Source organism: Phyllopteryx taeniolatus, chromosome 7 (assembly GCF_024500385.1).
Source record: "Phyllopteryx taeniolatus isolate TA_2022b chromosome 7, UOR_Ptae_1.2, whole genome shotgun sequence".
Taxonomy (NCBI): Eukaryota; Metazoa; Chordata; class Actinopteri; order Syngnathiformes; family Syngnathidae; genus Phyllopteryx; species Phyllopteryx taeniolatus.
Window position 1 is genome coordinate 10,330,724 of NC_084508.1, and position 27,878 is coordinate 10,358,601.

General features: G+C 40.6%; 1 protein-coding gene across 1 annotated transcript in view; it reads right to left on the minus strand.

Annotated features, from left to right (window-relative positions):
- Nucleotides 1-815: 815 nt before the first annotated feature.
- trabd2b (TraB domain containing 2B) overlaps nt 816-27,878 on the minus strand; it is a 74,117-nt gene continuing 47,054 nt past the window's right edge. Inside the window, exons 3-7 of the mRNA XM_061780541.1 lie at nt 26,146-26,292; nt 20,268-20,442; nt 7,626-7,722; nt 3,937-4,185; nt 816-2,593 (exon numbers count right to left, since the gene is read on the minus strand). Of these exons, the coding sequence (XP_061636525.1) occupies nt 2,374-2,593; nt 3,937-4,185; nt 7,626-7,722; nt 20,268-20,442; nt 26,146-26,292 (888 nt within the window). The 3' untranslated portion in view covers nt 816-2,373. The remainder of the gene's footprint in view (nt 2,594-3,936; nt 4,186-7,625; nt 7,723-20,267; nt 20,443-26,145; nt 26,293-27,878) is intronic.

Sequence of the window (27,878 nt, forward strand, 5' to 3'; positions counted from 1 at the left end):
TTGAATTGGTTTATAATGCAGAATGTGGACCGCTAAGGGAAAACTCTTGTGAGTCATCATTTCAGTGGCAGGGCACGTGCAGAAAATGATAAAAGGTGGGACATTTTGCTGCATGCCCTGATTGGGGAAACGTAGCGCCATCTGGTGGAAAATGGAAAGTCTGCAGTCCAAATTGAAACCGAGAAGTTGAGATAAATGTGGGGTCAAAGTCTGCAGATTCAGTGGGGTGAAAAAAGATTTTGTAAAAAGTGAATATGGCGTATTTATTAATCATAGCAAGACGGGTTGAGTTTTTTTTTTTTTTTGGTAAAGATTGTTTCAAAATGTTTCTAGGATGTCATGTCTTTATTCAACTAAAATGGGGTTTTTAAAGTCTCTTTGGCAGCATAAATGCTACAAATCGATTGTGTAAATATGTTCAAATATATCAGAAATTGTACATCCAAAGTACACAACCAAAGTCCTCTGCCTTCCAAATAACCTTAGAAAGAAAACTCAGGTCACATGATTAGCTTTCGAAGACTCTTTATTTTCTTATGTATTTTAAAAAGCAAGAAAATATACTCTTTCTTTCAGCAATAATAAATATACAATATTTATATATGGACAAAATGCACAATTTACACAAAGAAGTCCAAGTGCTCCCCACCACAGCACTGTTTGACTGTGTTATCTCACAGAGTTATAGTCGTTATTAGGTTGTATTCTCAATATCAATGTTAATCAAACATGTCTATTTAGTATTATTTAATGCAGGGGTTTTCAAACTTTTTGGTTCCCTTTTTTAAGAGAGATTCCCCCCCCCCCCCCCCCCCCAAGGATCACCTGATAATTCTTACCACCAACTAGACATAACTACCACATTGTACTTCTAAATGCCATATGAATTAAAAAGTTGCCTATTTTTGAGTAAAATTTGCAACATTGCGATAACAAATTCATGATTTTCAGGATAAAGTTTGTAATCTTATGAGAATGCAGTTGTTTTTTTCCAAGATAGTGTTAATGTGATACAAAGTCAAAATAAATTTTAGAAGGTACGAAACTTGTAATGCTAATTTGAAAAATCCTGCTGTTTTTTCGTGATTTAAAATATTTTATTCTAGAAAAGCCGCCTTTATTCTCTGATAGGACGATACAGTGGTGCCTTGAGATACGAGTTGAATTCGTTCAGTGACCATGCTCGCATACTCGTTTTTCCGAACCTACTTGTGGATTGTTTTTCAAATAATAAAAATAAACAGATAACATATTTTTTCTTCATTTTTTAGGTTTTTATTTTTTTTAATTTTAATTTTTTTTTATTTTTGGAGGGAGGTCGAACAATTTCATTTTTGTGGGGGAGGGGAACAAACCTAAAAATGCTTATTGGCGATTTATTACCACTAATTCAAGAACTGTTTTGGGTTTTGGGTTTTTTTTTCAATGCAATTATAATGGGCATCACAGATTTTCGCTATTCGTGGTCCAACCTGTCTACATGCGTTTCTCCACCATTTGTCTTCAAATATCCGTCGCTTCAAGGGTTATAACACCACAACACTGATGCCATTTGTTAGCCAGTTTATGGTGTTTACCGTTATGTGTTAGCATTAAGGCGAAGTTATGTGGTAGTTTTAAATAAACAATGTGTAATTCTCAGTTTTCTGTTTAGTTTGACAAGAAACTTCAACAAGGAGCGACGATAAACCGCTTGAAGCCTCTTCTGGAAAGAATTGTTCACAATGTGCCAAACTGCTGCTTCTTGTGAAGTGAATTGAGGTCACTGCCACCCTACAGCGCACGTATCTCAAGTTTTTGCTCGCAAGTCAAAGCAACAAAAGTCACCTGAACTCTTATCTTGAAAAACTCAGATGTCGGGTCCATTTTACTTCAAGGCACCACTGCATTCTCAAAAATACGCCCTTTGTTTGACTATTCATAAAGGGGTGTCGGATTTATATGTCACAATCCTAATTGAATTCCATCCAAAATCCAAAGCTAAAGTAGAGAGGAGTAACTGTCCTATTATGTTTGTTTTATTGGCGCGGCGGTCCCCCATACACACGTCTTTAAACGATCAGACAAAAGTTATTGAAAATCCTTTGGCGGCCCACCAAATTATGGCTCACGGACCCCACTTTGAGAACCACTGATTTAATGGTCACAACATGCGACCGCACCAGCTCTAAATAGTTCCAGTTCTCCATTTAGTTTCTTCCCTGTGGTGTAGAGGCCTTTGGACCATTGTAGTCCACTCATGGTGAGCATCATGGCTGACTCACGTGTGAAGGCATTGGCAGCTTTTTGAAGGGCTCGGCAGCGTCGCTCACAACATTCCTGCATTGTTGGTGGTTTGAATCTTTGTTTTGCTGGTAGTGTTCCCTGTGGCGGTCAGGAGGTGAGCAGCACGTACAACAGCAGCCAGGCTAAAGTGCACGTCAGCGATAGCGCACCGTGGGCTGACGAAGGTGGCTGCGCTGAGGTGGGGCCGGGTGGTGTGAAAGAGTCCGGACTCAGGTGTTTGTCCATGGCGTGGTCCTCCGGGTGGGTGAGCGGGGACTCCACTGTCACGTAACCGTTGATGATCCTCACGTTAGGTGGCGAGGCGGTGCTGCAGGACGAGGAGCACAAAAGGCTTATTCGGTTTACTTTTCCTGCATAATGAACCCTCACCTATATATGGTCCGCTATTCACAAATTCACCTCGTTGAATTTTTTTCTTTTTTTTTCTTTAGCGGAGCCTATCCCCAGCTATTTTTGTGCTGTTTTTGTAGCACCCATAAATTCAAACAAAAGATGGCCCCAAAGCCCTGGCTAATAGGACAGTAGTAATTGGTGTCAATGAAGCGCAGTGATACCTTGATTTGGGAGTTTCATTCATTCTGAGACCAAGCTTTTACTTGTACAGTAGACTGTTGTTGATCGCCTGGGTTAGGTTCCAGACCACCCCGGAAATAGGTGAAATCCACAAAGTAGCGAACAAGCAGCTATATGAACCCACCACACTTTTTCCCACAATCCTGTTAACCTCTACTATGTGCAAATTCTCCACTTATACTCTTATAAACACTTTCTATACTCTTAAACACCTTACAGTAAAGCACAGTACTACTGTTTCACTATGTTTATTTTATTACTTGTCATGTGTTTTAATTAGATTTCCTTTCATTTTGTTTTATAGTTTTAATGTTGTAGGCTAGGAAGTGTTTATCTTACCACAAAAAAAAAAAAAAAAAAAAAAAATACAGCATACACTCAAAAGTCACAAACAGCTCATCCTCTTAGCTCCTCTTGCTAGCACAATGAATACATATTCAAGTCCAAAAGTCAGCTGGGATAGTCTCCAGCTTACTCGCAAACCTTATGAGGTCAAGCGCTATAGAAAAAGGATGGATGATTGAATTGTTTTAATCGCAATGCATCTAATAATCAATTATTCCTTTCACGCTGTAGTAATATTACAGTAAGAATGTTACAATGTTAATGAATTACAAGTTATTGTTACACGTAGTTGGCAGTTTCACAACCTTTATTGAGCCAAAGCACATATTTTATATGATAAAACTCTCACAGCACACCACCAAGCAACGATGGCACCAAAAAGTACACATACTAAATGAATGCTGACCTCTTCTCTGTATACTCACAAATTTACTCTGTGAAATTTGGGCCTGTTTAGTTCGACTAATACTTTATTCTGTTGTGTGAATGGCAGCCGGGGGATACACAGGTTAATAGTACCTTCTGCCATCTAGTGGAAGAACATTTTATTGGTCTGTCAGTCACTATATGTCACCGGCATAGATGAACAAAGCTATCTTATTTGTAGAAAATAAAGAATAATTTTCAGACCAATTAAGTGAAACTGGATACAATCCCAGGGCCCACCTGATGATTGCCTGATTTCACGGCACACCGGTTGGGAATCACCGACGACGGTAGTACAATTCTCACCCGTCTCCGAAGCGAACCCAGAGGTCACTGAAGAGGCGGGGCCTCCCGTGGCCGCGGTGAGCTTTTCGAGGACGCTTGTGCCTTCCGAACTCCTCCAGCTGACTCAGGCTGTCCGGCTGCAGGATGTGGGGAAGCTCCTCCTCCTCGCCGACGCCAGGCAGGCTACTGAGCACCGTCTCGCCCGATCCGGTGGGCCAACTGGTGGGAGGAGCCGTGCTCATGCCGCCGGTTGGCTCGCGGTCTGTTATTCTGTTCAAGTAGACAAATCAGCAGGGTTTCTAAGAAAAACTACTGTGCTTCCACAGAACCTTTTCACAGCTTTTCCCACATTTTGTTATTTTATGACATTATTACAAAATGGATTCAGTTTTCTTCCCCTCAAAATTCTCACACAAAATTAAATAAGTATTTTTACATTTTACATTTTGATTGTAATTTGATTTTGATTAGATTTGTAAAAAATTTGAAGAGATTGTAATTTATTGAAAAACAACAACATAGTCTTCACAGCTTTTGCCCAATATTTTGTTGATTCACCTTTGGCAGCCGTCTTTTTGAACATGATGCCACAACCTTGGCATACCTATCTTTGGCTACTTTTGCCCATTTTTACGTTGCAAAAGCAGGGATTTATCGACATGTTGGAAACATTTGACTTGCGGTACGCACTTCCAAGCGGCCAATATTTTGCCGAGGTTCCCTTGCTTCACCTCCCCAGTTTGGTGTCAAACTTGCGAAAACACCATCATTTGAAAATTGCAAGCATTTTTTGTTACCAGACCCCCTTTTAAAATATACAATAGTTGAACTGTTTTCATTAGCTTCTGATTTCAAAACGAGTTATCCATCAATTTGTTGTGTATTTGTAATAATACTTGCCATGTAGTTTGACGGCTCATATTCTGATGCTGTTGAACATTTAAATAAATTGATTAGGGATCGTGTTTACATACGCCATGGCTTAAGGACATTTTTTCCCCACTTATTTTCACATTATCTGTAAAGAACAACATTTATTTTCGTTAGAAAATTAGCCAAGTTAGTAAATAGTTAAGCCTAATTTTCTTTCGCCTGAGACAGCTGACAAAATGTGAAGCCTTTTCTTACACAGCAGCACTTTGAAACAGTGCTCCATGCCTTCGTGGCTTCAGCCGCTGGTTGCCTCTGCACTCTTTTTGACAGGTGACAATGCTCAAATGTTATCTAAGTTGAAATTCAAGTTGAACCCATTATTATTTTCTTGTCTGAATGGCAAGATGTAGATACACTAGTTAAGTGTACATTGTAACAGCTAATGGAAGAGCATGTCATTGTCCTACTTGTCACTATACATCGCTGGCATAGATAGATTAACAAAAGATGCATTATATGAAGCAAACATATTCCCTACCAATTAAGTAAACTTGGATAAGGGCACTGTAGGTTTGGAATCCCTGATTTAAAATAGTCAGTACAATGAAAAAAGGCTTTATGATGGCAAGCTTTTATCTATTAAAATTAATGACTTCCAGTATTTCCTATGGGGAATTTTGTAATAATTGACCAGCATCCCGGAACAGGTTGTGTTCAACCTTTTAGAGGTTCGCCAAAATCACAGGAAGTTGAAAGTCATTTGGTTCTGCTTTCGCATCACAACTCAATCTGGCTCAAAGTGGACCACCCAGAATTAATAATCTGCCATGCTATTCTCTCTTCCAGCCATTACTCATATTTTCTCCCCCCTTGTTTTTCCTCCATCAATATGGTTTGCACGTGAAGCTCCCTAAAACAAACTACATTGTGTTTCTTTAATAGCAGACCGAGAACGTCAAGATACAGTAATTCCGTATCGAGTGCAACGTGAAATGCTGGCATGTCTTCTCGTGCTGTTTCTATTGTGCCTGAAAAGCCACTCAAGTTTATGTGATGCTCATGTTGGGATTTCCTGCAACCCTTTTCTCACATTCATAATGTTGTAATGTATTCAACAAGCTGGTTTTCCTCCTCTTACGGCCTCTAAAAAGCCTCCATGCAGCATTTTTGATGGCTGGGTCGGGGTGATGATAGCTCCAGGTCTGTGGTCTGGCTTCCACGCAAGCTGAAAGACAGCGGCGCTCAGCTAAGCCTGTCAGTCACAGATTCCCTCAACGTCCAGGATAACAACGCTCGTAAACACCTCTCCTGTGGCCATCTTTGTGGTGGCTCTGTTTTTCTTTATTTAAATCCCATTTCCCCGTCATGCCACCTTGTATTGTGCGTACGCCGGCTGTGTGGTTGCGCGAGCGTGACCGCAGTCAACAGCCCGCTTGTCGGCCCACACCCGCACACATGGGATGGAGGGGAGTTCTGTTTACGCGTGTAATTTGCAGTGAAGTTTGTAAAAGCACAACTGGATGAATGCCTGTGGATGTTTGACATTACTTTTAGTTCAAATTATACCTGTTTTAACATTTGACAGCAATAAAAATACCCTGTGATGTTTTGTTTTTTCCCCACCTTGAAATTTGATGACTTTTCCTTACATTCAAAATACAAAAATCTGAAAAGATTTGAAAAAGGGAATGTACATGTAAGTGTGCGTACACTGTGGCTGTTCTGGTTCAGATTTGACCCATGTATAGTGTGTTTTAAATCAAGGAATGTTGAAACTGCACATACCATAAATGTGTGTATTGTTAATGGGATCTCGAAACGGTAAAAGAGTCCAATATTCTGTTGTATGAATGGCAACAGGTGGGTACATGGGTTAATTTTACCTTCTGCCATCTAGTGGAAGAGCATTTAATTGTTCAGATAGATGAACAAAGATACATTATTTGCGGTAAATGAATAATACTTTTTGGTCCAAATAATTCAAATTGAATAATTTAGGAGTCACTGAACTGTATTATTTGACAAGCATAATTTAGCGGCTTTAGTGATGAAGTACGGTGTCCCTGAGTGAAAATACAATCAATGGTTGTATTGACTTTATGCCTTTTCCTCATTGCAACACCCTAACTCTGTCCCCGGTCGTTATGGTAAGCAATAGTCTGCATTGGCCCTGCAGTGGAGGGGGGCCTGGTGGGCAGTGGCTCCTTTTTATGAGACTGGACCACCCCCTCAAAACAGGCTGATTTCAGTGAGCCTTAAGAATCAACTGGGAAAAGTATTGATTTTTGTGTTATTTTGTTGAAAAGAATGTCATGTTATTAAGACACAAAACTAGTTTCAATTGTGACGAAAAAAATGTCTCCTCTAAAAGCACAACTTGTTTACCACTCTTGTACTTTTAGGATTTAATGTTTCAACCACAGAATAACTGTTAAGCAGTCCCCCTTGTTGTGGAAACACACACACACACACCAGGCACAGGGGGTCTCCCATGCTTCTTGGCACAACTCTGCTGTCTTCACATGCATACACGTGTGTGTGCACGCGTTTGTTTGGATCACGGTACCACTGACTGCCGCGCACAGACAAGCAAGGCTGGCAGCGCGCCACTGGGGTAACGCTTGGGGAGGAAGGGAGTGAGCTGATGAAGTATCAAAGGATTCCTGGGCTCTGTTTGGTTTTTAAAACGCAATTTGGACAATGTTTGCACTGCACTTCAATACATTTACTGCGACGTTGAAAGACACTAGGCACATTCTGTTTTCCAGACTCAATTACCATCACCAAGTCTTTGCAGGACCAAATCGGTCATTTGTTACAATCTACTGCGTACTCACAGTGTCACAGGCTGCTGGTCATCCGGCGTGACGTGATCGATCACGTAGCCGTCGTGTCGGAGGATGTCGAGCACGCTGTGGTTCCCCAGGAAGTGACCTGAAAGTAGGCCGAGTCAGGACTAAACCAAGCACGGGACTAGACATGAAGCGCTATGAATTCATTTTGACCAAATTCTCATATTACAAGTTTTGGTATAAAAAAACGTAATTCTTGTAACATGATGACTTCTGCTATAAAACAATCAAACAAACAAAAAAAAAACGCTGTGCCACTTGGTACTGTGACTTTTCTCAAATGTACCACTTTTTTTCTTTAAGAAAATCTACTCCATTCATGTAAGGTTGACTCTTTTTAAAAAAAAAAACAAAAAAAACAAACAAAAAAAACATTTTATCGTAAAATGCACTTTTGTTAACGTAGAAGTTTTATTCTCATGGTAAGACTTAAATTTAAAAAAAACATTTTTCCTGAAAATGTACATTTTTCTCTCTCAATAATGCACCTTTTTTCCCCCAAAAATATGCCACTTTACTCTCGTGAGATTAAAATATTTAAGGACAACAATTACAGCTGTTTCGTTTTCAAATATACCACTTTTATTTCTTGAAAACAAATACAGCTTTATTCTTGATTTACTTTTTTAAAATAATAGCACTTTTTCTAAAATCTAACTTTTCTTAAGTCATAAGCAACAATTGTAGTGTTTTCCATTGAGTATTTTTATTATGATTTATTATTATAGTGTATGCTCAGTACCGTATGCTCAGTGCTCTTTTGTAAATCTGTTTCTTCCTCCATAGTAAGATGGCAACTTCATTTTCTAGCGCTCCATGGCGGAATATAGCAGGGGCAGATCAAGTGCAAACCTGCTCCATAACAATGCTTGTTGTTGACACTCGACCTGTTGTCTCGCTGGCCATCACATCTCTTCACCCCCTTGCATGATTCCACCACTCTTACACCAAATATGTGGGCCCCCAGCCCCTAGCTGACAAGCGTCTTATCATTCAGAGCATCTGACTACACTGCATGACATCACTTCTACAAACACACACCTTCTGTTCATCCACACACTCAATAATAAAAAAAAAAAGCTCTCTTTTTTGCAGCCTGCTAACAACCCCTTCAAAATATCCAAGCTTCACACTTGCCTTTAGTCATCTCCTCGTCCCCTGTGCCATATTTATCATGACGCTGTTTCTGAAAAGGGCACTGCGTGTTGCTCTTGGCAGGACAACTTCACAACTGGGCCGTGATTGGCTGTTTCGGCAGGGAGTGGAGACGAGATCTGATGGAATTTTCTTGAGGGGAGTCATTTTTCTTTGACCATTTTTGACATCCTCCACAAGCCAGAAACCTGTTTCGTCGGATGTGACATTTCATGGTTCTTCTTGAATTTATTGGGCATATTTGGAATCAGCTTGTTGCATTGTTGTCTATTGTATGAAGCTTGGTTAACATGACCTTTTATGGGTGATTTAAAAAAAATGTACATTGAACCCCTGCATATTCTGCAGTTGCAAAGTCGCATATTCACAGATTTTCTGGGGGAACTCTCTTCCGTTATTCGCTGAAAATCTCATCTATTCGTCATTTTGGTGCTCTGGCCAAAGCAATAAAAGTATTACTTTAGCACCATCTGGTGGGCTTTGGTTTAATTCGTTGATTGTGATTTTCAATCTCGAATGCGCCTTGTCCGCTGTCAAAAGTGTTAGCATGTTTCTGCTTCTGTCGCGATGCAGCTACTAATAGCCCAAGCAGTCTACTTTGCCGTTACAATTTGCTTGCATTCCTTAACATTTATTATTGTGTTTAAATGCAAACGAGTGTTTAACGATTTAAGACCGTTTATGGAAAGGCTGCCGCACATTGTGCAGCGTGGCTGAACTCGACTGAACTGTTGCACAGTGTGCGTGGTTTGGCAACAGTTTTCAAAATTTGAATCGCTGTCACAGGTTACAGCCCCCCCCAAAAAATGCACATAAGCGTTCACTCCTGCTAAAAATACATTTCCAGGTTTTAAGTAAGCATGAGACAGAACGGCCGCCGCGCCGTCCCCAAGCCATATACATACAGTACTGTAGTTTCTCCTGTATAGGGCATAATTCACTTTTTTTTTTTTTTGGAAGGAAAATTATTTCACATTCTCTAAACTCTTGTACCTAGGAGTTGTAGGGGAAAAAATGCATACTTTCATTTAAACACGATATGTAATGTTGGCATAAATGTAAATAGAAAGTGTTTGTCTTTCAAGTCTTATCTAGGCATTAATGATATTTAATAAGCATTTTAAGAGTTATAAGAATAACATTCTGTCAGTGTCAATCACAAAGGTCTCATTTCCCCCCCCCCCCCCCCCCCAAAAAAAAACACTCTTGTACTGGATCTTGTGCAGGTGTAATGTTGTAGTCAAGGTTTTTCTACGTCTACTTATTTTTCATAGACTCCCCGAAGGCCCGCGCATATCCCTGGAGGCATGTTTTTAATCTTGCATCAGAACACAAGGATCCTGAAAGCCTTTCAGAATGTTTCAATTCATCTGAAACGTGCGGTGAGTGAAAAAACAGTTGGTGACCTCAAATGGAAGCATCTGCTTTGGTTCCTCCTTCCACGCATTCATTTTTTCCCCTCGCTGCATCGCCCATTGATGTGTGTGTGTGTGTGTGTGTGTGTACACGTGCCTCAAAGATTTCAATAAAGGCCGACACCCGTGCACCTTGCTGTGCATCTAACGGTTACCCTTTTGACCGCCTTTATAAATCACTCAAAACTCTGTGGAGCGCTGCCAAACTACATACGGTGCTCCAGATTAAAACGGTAAATTCCGCCTCTCAGTCCAGCTCGGACAATCTGGATGGCTTCTCTTCAGCTCCCATACTCATTCGTCATCTCTATAATGACTTCACTTCCTATGAATGCAGGACCACGTCTGTATAACTGTCTCTATTGCACTTATGCTTAGGGACTCGCGAGTGACTGCTGCTCACATTCGAGTTCTGTTTTATGTTCCGATCACTTGCAAAGCTCGAAAAAGCTTGACTGAAAAGCAATAGGAGAGGCCTGCACGGTTCAGTGCAATATTATGGAAATGGGACTTTTTTTTTTTTTTTTTTTTGTATTGCTTTTAACAAATCGTTTCTGTCGGGCAGATTTCGGACTACTTTTTAAGAATTAAAAAAAAACAAAAAAAAAACATTCCATTTAGTTTATCAAATTGCTAATTTGCTTTAAAAAAAGACCTGTTTATCAAGTTGCTAAGTTGGCAACACTGAGTAGCCTTCGCTTCACCGTAGCTCCAACGCTGGTCGTCATGGTAACGGACGCCATACTATGCATTTTCATGAGACTCAACCGCCCTCACTAAGACCCGAGTGATTTCAACCAGAGCGACCAAGTGGATCTTAAGTATGCAGTAATTCTTTATCATATGTCAAGAAAGTCCGAAACATTTTAGTAAGACACCTGGGAACTGTTTTAAATTGTAAATATTTTTTTTTTTTTAAATGGCATAATATGGCTCGTCTAAATGCTCCGATATTGCTACTGCTGAATGTAATCATCTCCCAGTAGAGGAAAGCTGACAACATTTAGCGCAGGAATATAAGGAAAACAAAACACGCCCCCATTGTTTGCTTTTTGTTTGCATTTTTTTGTTTTTTCAGCCGCAGTATTTCCCTGCTGAGACAAGAGTATGAGGAGCAGCTGTTTGTTTAGTTCAACTAACACACGCACACACACACCTCTGCCCACTAATTCAAGTTGCGGTTTATTATTCATGGCAGTTCCAAACAATTCTCGTGTTCCTTCATTAAAACTTCTTCTCTGACAGTTTATTTCTGTTCTTTAAGGGCAGCTTTGTATTGATGCACGTGTGTGTGTGTGTTTGTTGCTAGCCTGCCAAGATGGTGAAAAGATAATTGTGCAGGTGTGTGTGCGTGTATGCACCGTCCCTATGAATATTTTCTTCTGCTGTTGGAATTGAGGCCAACTTAGCTTGAAGCAGGCAAGGCACGGAACATTGCATTTTCGGAATGTAACATTAAGACGACGGGCCAGGCTAACACATGATGCTCTTTCGTGCTAATCACGCGCATATGTGAACAAACCAATGAGCTGCATTAATATCAATAAGTGAGGTGAATCCTCGGATTATACCGTAGACCGGGGTTTGGGAACCATGTGGCTCTTTTGAGGACTGCATTTGGCTTGCAGATACTGTAAATCATAGCTGACAATTCTTAAAATGATAAATAATGAATAATTCCACTGACATTTTACAGTATAAAACATTTCCAGAAATCATAGTGTTAAAAATAACCTTCAAAATATAAAACATTCTCATGCATTTTAGTCTAACCATCCATTTTCTACCCCAATGCGGGTGGCTGTAGCCAATGCCAGCTGTCCTTCCGGGTATAGTAAGGACAGAGCCAGGTCATTGTGAGCTCAAGAAGGAAACTTCCCTCCTTTTAATTAAAGAGGTAACTTTTGACAAAGAATACGGTAAAGAGAAAGATGAGGAGCACCATTGAGAGAGCAGGTTTTGGGGCGATATGCGATGATAAAATGTCATCGATGGAACGGTCAAATACAAAGCGCCACTTCGGCACAAGCCATTCGACATTCACATCGAAATATCCATTGTGGGATATGCGCACTACTGTCCAGTTATAGTAAACTCAATGTACTGTATTTCAGCATCAGCCATATTTTTATGTCTTCATTTTTTTGGGGGGTCTGATTTTGCCCCTTTTACACACGTTGAAGATGTTCAACTCCTGATCTTAATATGTTGTAGAAAATGAGACACTTATAGCCATGAAATTAAATGACAATATTAAACCGCAAATTACCCTTGTTGGTTTTGAGAGCTGGCCAAAGGGAGGGGGAGATACTTTAATGAAACATTATCCGGGAGAAAAGTGTTTTGAAATCATGACACAAACTCGCATTAACACAAGTCAGGGTTCAAGACCAAACCTTAGTCTTGTTCAAAAAAGTGTTGGAAGAACGTCGCCAATAATTGAACTCATGAGCTTCACATACAAAGAAGGTGTGTCCATGATTTCATAATGTTTCGTCTGTGATGTCATCAGTCTTATAAAAGTGACTGAGACAAGACAACACGGAGACGCTGATGTCATGTCTGCACGCTAGTTCTGTCTTTGACAAGTAGGTATAAAAAATAGGACTATTTCCACTACATTTCTGGAAAATTTCCCCCAAATTTTCTTTGGCCAAGTTGGGTTATTTTTATTTTATTTTCCAACATTGACACTGAACTATTTTTTAGTTGTTTCAAAGGGACCATATTATGGAAATGGACATTGATGCTTTTTACTGTCTTATCGGGCGCTTGCTTTTCTCTTCACACTCTGGGATATCACTTCCACAAGTAGTAGCCCCTGGCCGTCATGGCAACGGAATTCATACTCGGCTTTGGCCCCACAGTAGAAAGGTCGGAGAGAGCAGTGACTCATTTTCATGAGTGAGACAGGACCACCCGCTCGATATAGTTCAGCAAGGCATAAAAAAGGGATGTAAAGCGACTTTAAGGTCAGCTTATACAGCACCACTATTTCACTGGCATTCTCTTGGCAGCCTGCAAATGTGTTCTCATGTGGGCAGATTTGTATTTTTTTTTAATCTCGACTGAGATTTATTTTGGCCCTGGAGTAAAGGCTTTTTATTTTAGCCGGTACATGTGGACACAGCCCGAAAGCCGAGGCAGAGCGACATGGAAATGGAATGAAAGTGGAGAAAGAGAGACAAACAGACGTAAAGGCTGAGAAAGGCAAACACGCTCGGGTGGAGCGCTACAAAGACAAGTGACGTGCATGCCTGCATGAGAGCTTGTTCCCATGATATCACGTATAGAGCGACATTTCAGTGGGAAGCCTAACATTACTTTGGAAATTTATACAGGTGCATCTCAGTATATTGGAGAATGGTAAAAAAGTTCATTTATTTCCGGAATTCAGATCAAAAAATGAAACTTACAGATTCATTAAAGACACACGACAATACTTTTCAGTCAGCCAATTCCTACCTAATTTCTATATTAGAAAATCCTTTTGATTGATTCTTATGTAATATTCCAATTCCTTGCAATGGTGAATTTGGGATTTTTGTTAGCTTTTGATATCTATTATATATGAGTTTCACTTTTTGAATTGAACTACTGAAAAATAAGTTTGGGATTTTGTAGTTTAATGGATGCAACTGTAGTATCAATATACAGTATGCGGTTGTGCCTTGAGATACGACTGACTCGACTTCCGAGTTTTTCGAGATATGAGTTGGTTTTTTTTGGGGGGGGGGGGGGGGGGGGCTTTGACTTGAGCGCAGACTTCAGACACATACGCTGTGTCGTGGCAGTGAACTCAAATCACATCACAAAAAGCGTGACGTTGGCAAATAGTGAACAATTCATCAAAAAAGAGGCTTCAAGCTGTTTCATGCCATTCCCTGTCGAAGTTTACCGCCTAACTAAACATAAAACAGAGAATTACACCTTGTGTATTGAAAAAAACTACATAGCTTAGCCTTTCATTCCGCTAGCTTAATGCTAACACTAAAAAGCATCTAGGTGCAGCATCAAATGTATACAGAAAACACAACAGTACTCCCAGTCATACTGCATATTCTTTATCCTCTGCGAAGAACAACTAATATTGGTGCCGTACTGATGAGCTTAGACGACTCAATGAACAGTATATCCGTATGTCTGTTGCCCCCAGGTGGGACAGAGCAGTACAATGGCCATTCAACTGCTGCAGTGTGACGAAAACCATTGTTTTTAATTCTATTTAATTATGTCATTAAAGTATATTTTTTATAAAGCAAAGCGGTGGGTGGGGGTCGGGTGGTTGGCTGGGGGGGTGGCATTGGGTCCCTGCGGCCCCCGTGGGGTGTTCGGTTGTCGGGGCGCCTCGGTGGGGCCGGCGGACCGCCCTGGGTCCCTCGGTGTGGGACGTGTCCCGTCCGCCGGGCTGCTCTCGGGTGGACCCCGGGGCCTGATCCCGCCTCTCGATTGTTTGGGGGGGGGGGGTCCTCACCCGCCGCGGTGCGGCCACAGCAATTACAGGGCACTTCTGTCAGTCTTTGTGCATGTAAAGCGGTATCAATTCACTTGCTTGTATCCGCAGGCACACACCCCTTACTGCAACAAATAACTCATGAATATGCAAATCGCGTGTGTATCCTCTCACTTATACTCTCGTCCTGTAGACTTTTATAATTCACATAATTAATGCCACCACACTTCAGGTTCACGACCCTTGTCCTGCATGCTTCTTCTCCTGTCATTTGTCCTGTTCTATCTTGTCCTGTCCTTCCCTCAAAGGGTGTAGGACTACAACCCCACGCAACACTCAAATTTAACATTTCATTGTTGTCGATAATGTAATTATTTACTTCTCTCATCCTGTTTACAATTAGTGCTTTGTCTTTTGTCTTTGTTTCTTTTGCCCTTCTAGAAACTTTGTTCTGTTCGACTGATCAAGTCTGATTCTCAATAAACCTCAATTATAATACCACAGCGGAAGCTTAAGAGCTCCACTGTGACACAGTAAAACTGTTTCGGCATATAAGGGATACAGATTTTCCATTCTGCTTGACCTAACAGCCGAACAGGACAAAAAAAAAAATAGAACTGAGTCATTTTTGCGCAACTTCTTCTACATGACACTTACATAGACCCTTATTTGGCCCCTGAAAGCGCGCATGGCAGAGCTTTGGCGACAAATCAGCTCTTGGGAAGGGAAATTAAAGTGGCTCAAACAAACAAACCTAGAGTACATGTGTATGTTGGAACGCGCCAACTCTTCCTGGCACTACACGCTGATCACATGACTCGCCTCGCCAGCACACACGTACAAGCGTGTGAAGCGGCGTCTCGGCTGCGGCTGTGTCAGGAAATTCCACGGGATGTTTTCAATAAGGCGGCAGGCTGAGAGCTGGCAAATGAGGACCTGCTGCACACCACAAAGAACAAGACGCTGCTTAGTGCGACGCAACTCTTAAACATAACTTTTGTGTGCTACTGCATGAGAGCGAGAGTAAGGAAGAAGACAGCAAGTCAAGCTGGAAAGTGTGCGTCTTTCCCGCTTGGACCTGGTTGTGTAAGGGGACATTCAGATTCCATTGCATAGGCAGGGAAATTCCAGAAAACAAATCCATTTCTTGTTTAGTCATTCCTTTTCCATTGTATGGTACGAACTTGCTCAATATGGATACTGGTAATTGACGTATAATTTTTTTCGTGAAACGTACAAGTTACGATGCTATCTGTTAGCTTGTCTATAGCGTTTTGCGTTGTTACAAATTATTAGGGTTAAGCTAACAGGACTTTCCTCAGGCAGAGCTATGTGGTTGTTTGAAATAAACGTGTAATTCTCTTTCTTGTAGTAGAAAGTTGTAGTTTAGTTTGACTGTCAACTTTAAATGGGAGTTTTTTTTGTATGAATTGTTCACAACCTGCCAAACTGCTGCTTTTTGTGAAGTGAGCCACTGTATTTGCTTTTTTTTTTTTTTTTTTTTTTCCCCCCCTGTGGAACCTATCCTCGGCTAATCACTAAACTCATTTATTCACAGCGCTCTGGTGTACTTTTGTGCTGTTTCTGTAATGCACAAGATTTTGCCAAGCCTTGCCTAATAGGAAAGTAACAACTGGTGTCAAGGAAGTATGCTGAAGTGATACATCATGAGTGAGAACCTAGGATCTTTTACGTGTGTGGGAGGAGCTACATTTAACCTGGGTTGTTAGTGGAAGTTCCAAAGCCGTCTGTTGTTTTTTGCTCTGGTGAGTGATGGCGGTATTGTTATTGCTTGACAACTGATATTTCCACAAGTTGGGAAGGCAACACATGCGCTTTCGTTGAATTGTTTAAAAAAATCTAATCAAATAAAATCATTGAGACATTTATTTTTAAGGTTATTGTTATAAGATGACTTTAAAATATTAAAGTGTTTTGAAATGATAGTTTCTTGTATATTTACATCTTAAACTATGAATACAAGCAATTGTAAAAAAATAAATAAAAAATGTGGGGTCTTTTTTTTTTTTGCGACGGGTCCTTATCCCCTCTGAACAGATGTTTACTGTACAGGAGAGCCTTATTCCCACGTGTTGTTGTTGTTTGTTAGCCTCTCATGCCTAGTGATGCATTCAATGCAGCACAGTTTTCGTAGTTAAGTGTACTACCGAGGTGAGCCGGTACTGTGCAGTGGAAAAGCGTCTTATTTTCAACTTAGTACAAGTACCACTTCAGTGATGTTGTTTACATGAACTGACAGGTCTTACAAATATTACGACATACTCACTTGCAAAACATAAGAATCTATAAAAATTACAGCAACACAAATCATGTCAGAGAGCTTGGCAGGAAACTGAAATAGTTGCCGCCTGAGCTGAATAACCACCCACCGTGTATAAATATTTTTAAAACAGTAGTAAATCAAAGCTGAAAACAACATAGTTTAGGATTAATTTAACAATATGATAATTTTTGTAGTGAAAGTTTGCCATGGTGCACAAATGCCCTGCAAATTGTGTAATAGATTGACTCAGATGACATTAGGACAAGCGTGACTTTAAAGACAGTCTGTTGTCAGTGGATCATGTTTCTCATAAATTTGTGTATGTGGAATGTAGATTAGCATTAAATGTTCATGACCACCACTGACCTCTGTCACATTTAGCTATATACATGGCCAACCATGCACATGTTTTCTAGTCAAACCAATGTACAGTAGCTCAGTGACTATATAAAATGTAAGAAAGCTGCTATCGTATGGAGGTATTTTTGTGCCAAAATTGATTAAATATAAATTACAATGTCCAAAATTGTCTGTTAATTAATAAATTGTGTAATCCATTGAGTAATTCTTTATTTCATGACCGATTTATGACATGATAATTATTTATTGGTATTTTTCATTGATTGGAATTTATTTTTATTTCATTGCATTTTGTAAATTTCATTTATTTGTAGCTTAAAAAGTCATGGAATAAATGTATTTATAGGGTTCTATATAATGATTTCAGATTTTCTACAATTTATCCTCACTCAGGTCGCAGGTGTGCTGGCACCTTTGGGCGAGAGGCAGGGTACCTCCTGAACTGGTCTTCAGCCAATCGCAGGGCACCCATAGAAAAACAACCATTCACACTCACATTCACACCAAAGGACAATTTAGTTTTCAGTGAACCTAACTTTTGTGTTTTTGGAATGTGTACAATGTACATAAAATTTTGTCACAAAAATCTCCATCCTATCCAACAATATTTGCACTCAAACAAAATCCATTGAGTGAACAAGTCTCTCATGCTTCTCCACTTGTTTTTTGTTTTGCACTTTTGTCATTTGAATTCAGAATCTAAGAATGTATGCAGATCTGTCCAGTTGGAGGGAGGGAAAATCAGCCTTCCCAAGTTGAAAAGCATTCACTTTGCACACAAAGGCACTTCCAGTCAGGAAGTTGTAGGTGTGCAGACCGAATCTGGTCAAAGATGGATTTCCAGGCTGAGCCACTTTATGCGCACGTCGTATAGTTTAATCACACGGTGCAAAAACTCCAGGATGGGACCTTAACAGCTGCAAATGCAGACGCTTTTGACCTGAGCGCTGCCTAGACTCTTTCTTCTTTCCGAGCAGCCTGTTTTCGTTTCGCTTTTCCATGCTGGACTTTGCTCAGACGAAACGGTTTTGAGGCAATTCACAACATTTAATAATCAATGTGGACTCTAAATGAATAAAAGTCTTGCGACATCTGACTATTCTGTATACAAGAAGTGGAATTGGGGAGGGTGGGGGGGCGTGGGGGGGTCGATGGTCCACCCTTTTGCAGGTATTCTCGTGTGTGAAGACTTTTTGCAAGATTTTGGATGGGTCGCAATTTCTGTTAGAGTTAATCCCAAAGGTATTCTACACCAGACTCACCCTTGCACACCTTTATGGACTTTGCTATGTGCACTTGATCACAGTCTTGCGGGAAAAGAAAACGGTCTCCCCCAAAACTGTTCCCACAATGTTGGAAGTGATACACAAGCCAAGGTAACCATAAAGATGAGGAAACCTTAGTGTACCCTGACTGTTTTATATTCTGAAGCATGTCTGGTGAAACCTTCAATACTTACAACACTTTCTTTTTTTTTTTTTTTTTTAATTTTAATTTCCCTTCTAAACCCCAAAGTTGTGTTGCGGTTGATTCATTAAAGTCAGTTAAGTACGAACAGACACGATTTCGCAACTTCCATTGTGCTACTCTGGCTAATGTGAACCTGGATTGTTGTTTGGTCCTTTCATGTCACCAAGTGGATGATAAAACTTCATGCGCCATTACAGACACAGCGGGGAAACTTACTGGACTGTAAAGAGGCCAATATCCTAAATAGTGGAATAAAAGTTGAGACAAGAAGCTTTATGATTTGAGCATGGGAGCGAATCATTTAAACCATTTATTAGCACTTTTGCCTATAAATAGAGTGAGCATCATGATGTGGTTTTTAAGTTTTTTGAGTTTTTCAGAGAAGTTTTTCTTTGACCAAACACCGTATGGTGGTAGTGAACTCAACCAACTCACTTGACAATCAGCAGTTTGGCAGATAGTGAAAAATTATTTAAAAAAAAGAGCCTTCAATTCAATTCAAAGCCTTTAATTCAGTTCCCAGTTGAAGACTGTCAAATCTACCATTAAAAAAAAAAAGAATATTACGCGTATTTAAAACGACCGGATAACTTTGTCTTTTTCGAAGTCTGCTTGGTTAACGCTAACACATAATAACAACGGTGTTATAAAAATTACCGCGTCATATCGTCGATTCCGCAATGCAAATTTAAAGGTTCTAATTGATCTACGCCTGTCACAATCAAAGCTTTTTAGAACCGATTATCCTAGAGATAGGGCCAAAACATTTTCATGGCTGGAAATGTGAGTTTTTGAATATTTGAATAGGAGCCTAGAAATAATAACGATACAGTACGAAACAATTTCAAGAACGCCTTTGCACCCCCGTGCCCAGGCCCTAAATAAAATATAGCTGGTCCATCCCTGTTAAAAATGTAGAACACATTGAAAAGGGGTACCATGCAGTCCTTGTAACAAGTAATTGGAAACACTTGGTATGTTGTATGTTGTTCTTTTACATTATCACATTGTTTTTACATTGTTTTTGACAAAGAGTGTAACATGAGTAAGAATCATCATTAAAACTGATTGCTGGTGAATGTGGTATTTGGGTCTTAAACACACACACACACCCGTGCATACATACAATTCACATTAGCAACAACATTAGCAGCATTAGCTAGGAATGCTAATTGAAACCAACAGCTCGGTTCTTTTTCTGAGGTGGGTACTAGCTGTAATCAAGACTTATGAGTGTATGGCTGTGTGTGTCTATGTATGTGTGCACAAATGTATAAACACAGTTTTCCATGCCAGAGGTCTGGGAGCTATTGTGTGCTATTATTATCATCGTTTTGTGCTTGTTATGCTTTCAAACAGAGTGAATTGTTCACTATAAACACACATTAACACAGAGCTATTCCGTTGCATACTAAATCAAACCAAAATGTCTCCTTGGGGTTCCTTTAATATGCAAATTCTGTGCCCCCCCCCTCTGCTAACTGTCTCACCTGCGCCAAAGGCGAAAAAGTAGGTCTGGTTGGGATTCCTCTGCAGCAGGGCGGACACGCGGCGAGCCATGCGCTCGTTCCGCTTGTAGATGAGCTCCTGGCGAAAGTAGCTGTCGATCTGTTGAGCTGTGGTGCGCTCATGAGCCGGCAGAGAACTGTTGATGAAGTGGGGCAACTGGGTGAGGGGGGGAAAAAAAGGAAGAGCAAAAGGGTACTTTATTGGGAAGGCATTCATAGTAGGCATTTGATGTAAGCATGGCAGAGACATACAATACAGTAGTCCCACGCATATTCGCGGTCCAAGTCCTGTCTAAATGGGAAAGTCATGCAGTAAGTCGGTGACAAGGAACTACAGTATGTTGAACGTGAACGTAACACTGGGAGATAAGCTTTGTATGTATATATATATATATATATATATTGGGGGGGAGCTAAAGCCTGGGTTGTTTGTGGAAATTACTTCCTCACGTGCATATACAGCACACTTAAGGCTTCTTTATACTCCAGTGCTCCAACGCCCGCATTGAATCACGTGACCGCACACACGGCAAAAATTGTTGCTACGCGTAGAATGCCGCGAAGATCATCTCTCGTGATTCGCTAGCTAACAGCCAATCAGAGTGATCAGTTGTCGCGGAAAGGCGACAACGCTATTTTGCATATTGAATCTGGCAAAAACGCAGTGGACGGAATGTGTGAGCCACACGTGAAAACTTCCCACCGACGACAGCTCATTCATTTATTACAACAACAAAAAAACGCCCACGCCCCCTTGAGTACCATGGTAATTTACCACTCTCCAAAATCGTTTTTTTACAGCGTAGTGTGTTTACATGCCGATATCAGAAGCTAACACTGATTACGCTCTTGGATAATGTTAATCTGTGCATCCAACCACACCATCTCTTCTTAGCTTTTAACTTTGACATGCTGCTACTATTGCTACTACTACCACAAATAATAACAAAAAACAAAAAATGTCCACCAAATTGGTCTATCAGAGGCATAATGTTGGATCTGGCATGTGCCTTTCAGACAGAACTCACTGACATTGCCACGTTCGTATTGCCCGTTTACACAGCTTCTGCAGCTGCACGCATTTAGATCATCGGATGCGTGGCGACGCCAGCGTCTGCGACAGCAACGCTTGCTTTCAACACAAAGGCGAGTGGGCAGCGATTGTCGGGTGTTAAACTTCACAGAGCGGTCACGGTCAACACCGGTAACAACGTGACATTTTATTAGCTTATTTAAGAGCAGTGAATCACTGATACATGTACAGTGTAGAGATCCCCACAATGCCTCAGTAAGACAAATGAAATGCTATCGAGTTTCTGGTGAGAGGCAGACATTTGGTGTGAGCGCAGAAGTGTTTCATGAGTTTGACACTTTAGAGATTTATTGAACTACGCGTGAGCGAGTCCTGCTCGCTCGCATCCATCTTTTAACTGTCACCTTCTTGACTTCACGCTTAAAGTATATTGCCACCCCCCCAACCATCCAAACAACTGAGGAATCACACCTTTGTAAATATTCTTTGTTTTGTCATGAAGGGAAAATCTGTTAAACCGCCTTTGCTCACTGACAGCTCTAATGTATTGTGTTTCACATAGGCTGCTGTAGTCTGGAGCATTCGATTTTTAACTCCCTTAAGATTGTAAGATTCAGAAAACAACCGACAGTTGCTTCATGGCTGATGCAAGTAGCAAGCGATAAACTGCCATCTGTCTCGCTTCTTCTTTTGGCTTTTTTATGGAACACGTTCCAAAGGAAGGATGAGACTCAATGAGTCGTGTTAAGAGAAGAACAAAAAGAATATCGTCGTTGTCAGGCAGAAACCCTGTATGTCTAAAAATGGTCAATTTTACAAATCGATACTATTGGTCTGTTGCCACAATGTCCGTTATTTTTACGAATTATTAACCAATTTATAGTGTTGAAAAATATATTAACTCTCTTCAACATTTGAACGGTCTGCGAAATGTGAAACTCTGCATCTTCCCTCACTCTGCGGGAGCCGTGCGGCATTATGTCGCCTCAAGACTGAAAGTCAGGAGATGTTTTTAGACAATAAAAAAAAATTGTTTAGTTTGATTAAAATGTGATTTGAGCAAGCCTGTTTTGTCAAAAGTAAATCGCTGTAATACTTCAGTGCAGAAGGAACTGGTCAGCCACAAAGGTAAGCGTGTATGCAGATTTATTTCTGCCGATTACACTGCTTAGTCAGCTCGTTTTATTTATTAAATGACTCATGGCTTTAAGACCTTTTGAAAATGCGAGTGGGGAAGATGATGTAACCACAGTCGTTTGCTTTTCTGAAGTATTAAAGGCCTTTTGTGTGGTTGGATGATCGGCGTGAGCGCAAAATTTTATGTGGACGGCCGGCGATGTATCCTACCAATTCAATCAATGACAGGGTAATAAATTAATTATTTTTATCACATATTAAATTGTGCATATTATTGTGTTTATGATGGTGCGTAATGGTATATGACACCTATATAAGGTAATACCAACTTTAAGGATTCAGTGTTGGTAACCCAAGCAAGATGACGTTTCCATTAATTTCCTGGGGGAAAAAAAGATTCTGGAGATTCAAGGATTTGCCAAACAGCAAACAAATTGTTCACAGCTTAGTAATTATTGAATCACATTTTATATTTATATTATGTAAGATACTGTTCTTTTCATTTTACATTTTGGTCGACAGCACTTTAACTTTTCCAACCAAATTCACATATAACAACACTTAATTAATACATAGCACTCTCTCACTCGCCCCTTGGAGGGGACGCACAAACACAGGTTGCACAGCACTGACAGTAGTACAGAGATGTGTCGTCTAGGATGTAGAAATAGTATGTTAAATGGTATAGACTGCATTTATATAGCTCTATCAACCATAGAGTGCCCAAAGCGCTTTACAAAGCCCTACATTCACCCATTCACAGACACATTCAGCAATTGATGAGCCGAGAGCAGTTTTCTCCATTTCCACTATTCCTTAGGAGAACATCCGTATGAAATCTGAACAAATAGGAGGTTGAACAACTTCTCTATAGTACTTTAGAATATTGCCCCATTGCATCTCCTTTCAGGGTGCTGCTACATGAATTTGTGCAGGCAATGTGTTGAAATGATAGTGTTATATGAGTGCTGGATACTAGCTACTTCACAATTCATACCTGACCTGTTTTTAACATGAGTAGCTATGTTGGAGGTCCCCGAACTGGGTCCAATCAGTCGCTCACTTGCAGTCCTTAGTGTTAACTCTGCTCTCTCTCACACACACATGTACATACACACACACATGCTCCGAGCCCCATGCTGATGGCTCTAGCATGTGCTGCAGAGCTCCACTACGTGTCATTTCATTACGGCTCGATTGCTCTGATTTAAAGGGCAGGAGGCCACCGGTGGGCCACTCCAGTGAAAGGAGTGCTGAAATAACCTCCTGGGAGCCGACTGAGTAAGAAAGACAAATGGACAGAAAGCACGAAAGTGACACGAGAGAGGCCAGAGAGAAAATATTTGTGATTTTTTATTTTTTTTTTCACCTCCATGACATTCACACTTTCCTGCGGGTCCCTGGTGTGAATAACTTGTAAAGCTAAGGTTACATTGTGTGCTGGGTTTAATGTGTCTGGTAAACTTGACTTACAGTGAGTTTTGGAGAGCGTCAAGATCTAGTGACAACATTTTGTGTGTGTGGTTGTAGAAGCTGTAAAGTACTGTTGTTTTCTTTGAAATAAGAGCAGTGTCTCGTAAAATGCTGTAAGCTCCAGTATTTTGTTGATCATCAAGAGGACACAATTTTGTAGCAAAGCTTTTCCTGATCCATGTCCCTTGAGTTATTTTTTTATTATGTCACAGTTACGGCAATACAAGTTGGGGAATCCCCCACTAAAACTGCAGTTTATTTGGGACATAAAGATGTTTCAGAGATTGGATGGAATCTTTTGACATTCACATTTATTTAGAATTGGAGATTGGTATGCGTGGTGCATATGCAAAGAGCCTGGTTGCCATGTAGGGGAAAAAATGGTCGTGTTGTTTTTGTGTGTGGTTAGCTTCTGCTTGTGTTTAAACAAAAAAACAAAAAACAGAAACATTTTCACAAACTGCGTGTGGGTGGCCATGAACAAGTGAAGGTATTATTCTTGTTTTGCAGTTTTGTTTTTGCATTGAAAACAAATTCACGCAAACATCATAATTTACAAATTTCATGTCAGTTACAAAGCTAGTTAACTAATGCTACAAGCTAACACGCAAGCCTATCGCTTTAGATACAACTAGGCATGGGCCGGTATCCGATTGTGACGGTATTATAACCGTGAGCTGAGCAGAAATATCACTGTTCCAAAGTATTACAGTACTGCAATTACAGCTCTAAAATGCATTATTTTGAAGTTCGGTAAATAATAATATTTTTCCATTGAATTTTTCCATAACAATACATAATAAAAACATACAAATATAAATGTAATAGCCTACGACAGAAAAATAGTTATTTCTTGAAGCTATTTCTCTGCTCTTCTCCACTTTGTGAAGCAACGCCAGAGCGGATCGAACTGATGTTAGCCATGCTAGTTAGCTAGTTATCTCGCTTGGTAGCGAGTCTGTTGTATTTATTTTACCAACTGTCGACACGCTAACTCTTGGATCCGGTTGCAAGCAGCTACAGGGGAATTGGAATTGATGGTTGGAAGAGGGGAATTGGGCTCAAAACTATCTTTGTGTGGCTTCCAGGCTTAACACAAAATAATGTTTGATAAAGGGTCCGATTTTCATGACAGACCTGTTAAAAATCTATTTTTTCTTTGTGCTTTTGAAAAGATTGACATAATGACAACACTGTCAAAATGATGTTGGTTTCTACAGACCTACAAAATTGACGTAATATATGGTAAGGAAAACACTACGAGAATGTGAACTTTATTTGAGGTTAATCAGGGGCACTTTAAATTGTGGCAGGTGTGTGCTGATTCCCCACTGAACAGGAATGATTGGTTAATTCTGAACACAGCCACATCCCCAGTTATGAAGGTATGCACACTTGGGCAAACCACATGATCTCAGTTGTTATTTGACTTTCTTTTTTTTTTTTTTACTGCGTGGTACAGGTTAAAGGTGACATTAATAATGGAAAATGTTCTGAAATGATTTATCAAAAACAAAAAAGATATGAAATAAAATTTGAATTAGGGGTGTGTAGACTTTTCATATCCACTACACATGTCAAACCAGGGCACGGTGGTCGACTGGTTAGAGCGTCTACCTCACAGTTCTGAGGACCGGGGTTCAAATCCCGGCCCTGCCTGTGTGGAGTTTGCATGTTCTCCCCGTGCCTGCGTGGGTTTTCTCCGGGCACTCCGGTTTCCTCCCACATCCCAAAAAACATGCATGGTAGGTTAATTGAAGACTCGAAATTGCCCTTAGATGTGAATGTGAGTGTGAATGGTTGTTTGTTTATGTGTGCCCTGCGATTGGTTGGCAACCAGTTCAGGGTGTACCCCGCCTCCTGCCCGAAGATAGCTGGGATAGGCTCCAGCACGCCCGCGACCCTTGTGAAGATAAGCGGCTCAGAAAATGGATGGATGGATGGATGGATGGATGTCAAACCAGCAGTCAGTGATGTTATCTTGTAAAGAAACACGACCAACTGCCTGGCCACCCAGGTCTTATCCTGAGCCATCTTTTAAACTCTCTTTGATGGCAATTTTCAGTGTTTAGACAGTGCTGTTTAAAACGATTTTCAGGTTCCAGAATGCTGTTGTCATGTCAACAAACAAACATAACAACAATTTTTATCAATCGTCGGATACAGAATAGCCCATGAAAACGTGGGATATAACGGGATTTGGTAGATCATGCAGACCTGTGAGTTGTCACGGTTAAAGATGATGGAGCTTAGGTCCCCACAGTTGTAGTGCGTGATGAGGTCCTCGGTGGTGTAGGAGCCCTGCAGACTGCCCGCTCGGACACCCTCGTGCTGCAGCAGCGTCTGGTTCAAGGCGAACAGCACCTGAGGGAAGAAACACACAGACAGATGAGGAGATTAGATTTTGCGTCCGCTGATTCAATTTTCTCTTTATTTTACTTTTACGTAATAACAACAAACCTAACACAACGCGTCAGTCACTTCCTTCTCTTTCAGCCTGATTCCAAGACAAACTAGCCTGCCTTACTCGTAGGCTTGAAGCTAACATTAGCTCTGCTGTCCATGCTTGCTTGTATATTGCCGTCGCAATTTGTAAAAATAGCAACTGTCAAGCAGTAACGAGACTTCTGTTGTTTGTTAGCTTTAGCTTTTTAATAGGCACTCACCAGAGCAAAAATATACACACACAGTCAAGACTGTTGGACTCATGACTCCTCCGCTATCAAAACTTAGCTCCTCCTTGACATACAAAGGTCTTAGTCTCTCAGTCGAGATGTATAACGTCAACATACTTCCTTGACAGCAATTATTACTTTCCAATTAACCAGAGCTTGCACATTTTAAGTCATTACAGAAAGAGCACAATACGCCGAGATATTCATATTCATTGTATTAAATAGATGGTATGCTGTTGGAAATGCACATTGGTCAAGTCATATATATGTTTTTTCATTAAAAAAATAATAATACTGCAAGCAGGCAATTTACATTCAAACAGCAAAATATGTGAGCTTGCTGACAGCGTAGACAATGACAGGGTTGATAATTTTGGCTAATGTTAGCATATAATGTGCACCTTCACTGAGGAACATGATTTAGTTAGCAAGAAGACTACGAACTGTTCATCAGATGGATTAAATCTTTCTGAACATTAGGTTATGTTAATTAAAATTTCACTATGACAGAGTGCACATATTAAGTTTGACGACATCCAACCTACACTCTTAATATGATGAAAATTGTGAAACATGAGTTTAAATATTTACTGTGCAGCTAGCCACTGTTTCAGCCTCCATCAAAGAAAATATCAGAGGGCTTCTTGAAGCGGCGGTTTCCCAATAATGACAATGGACACCAAAGGCATTTCATATTGATAGCTACCCAGATGAGTTTTCCCAGCAAATAGCTGAAGGCTCAAGACAAAAAAAAAATGCAAAAAGGTGATTTTTATATATATTTTGAATTGATGAATAAATGGCGGCTTGCTCGACTGTGTTGTGGAATCTCTGTGTCAAAGAGCCTGTCTTTAGCAATTTGTAAGGTACTTTCCCTTGAGGTCAGCTGCAGGTAAAACCCCACCGCAAATGCACACCACTGTGTTTCTGGTGAAGGGAGGAGAAAGTTTGGAAAGAGTTCTTTAAAACCTTTCTCTCTGTCACCGGGGCACCGTAAATCTACAACGGCCATTAATAGCAAAAGTAAACCCTCTTTAAAGAGAATTTACTACATGCAGCCGGCGTTCAGCATAGCGACTACGCTCGATGGGTCAAATCGAAGCCGTCCCCCCGCCTCGCACCGACCCCTGCAGTGCCGTGCCACATGTGATCGGCCTGACGTGGGCCGGGGCAGTTGATCGCCGCTGAGCGCTCCCCTACAGGAACCGGAGGCCCACGTGAAGCCCTTTCACACACTTCTACATTGCACCTAAACTGACTTGATTACGCCAAATG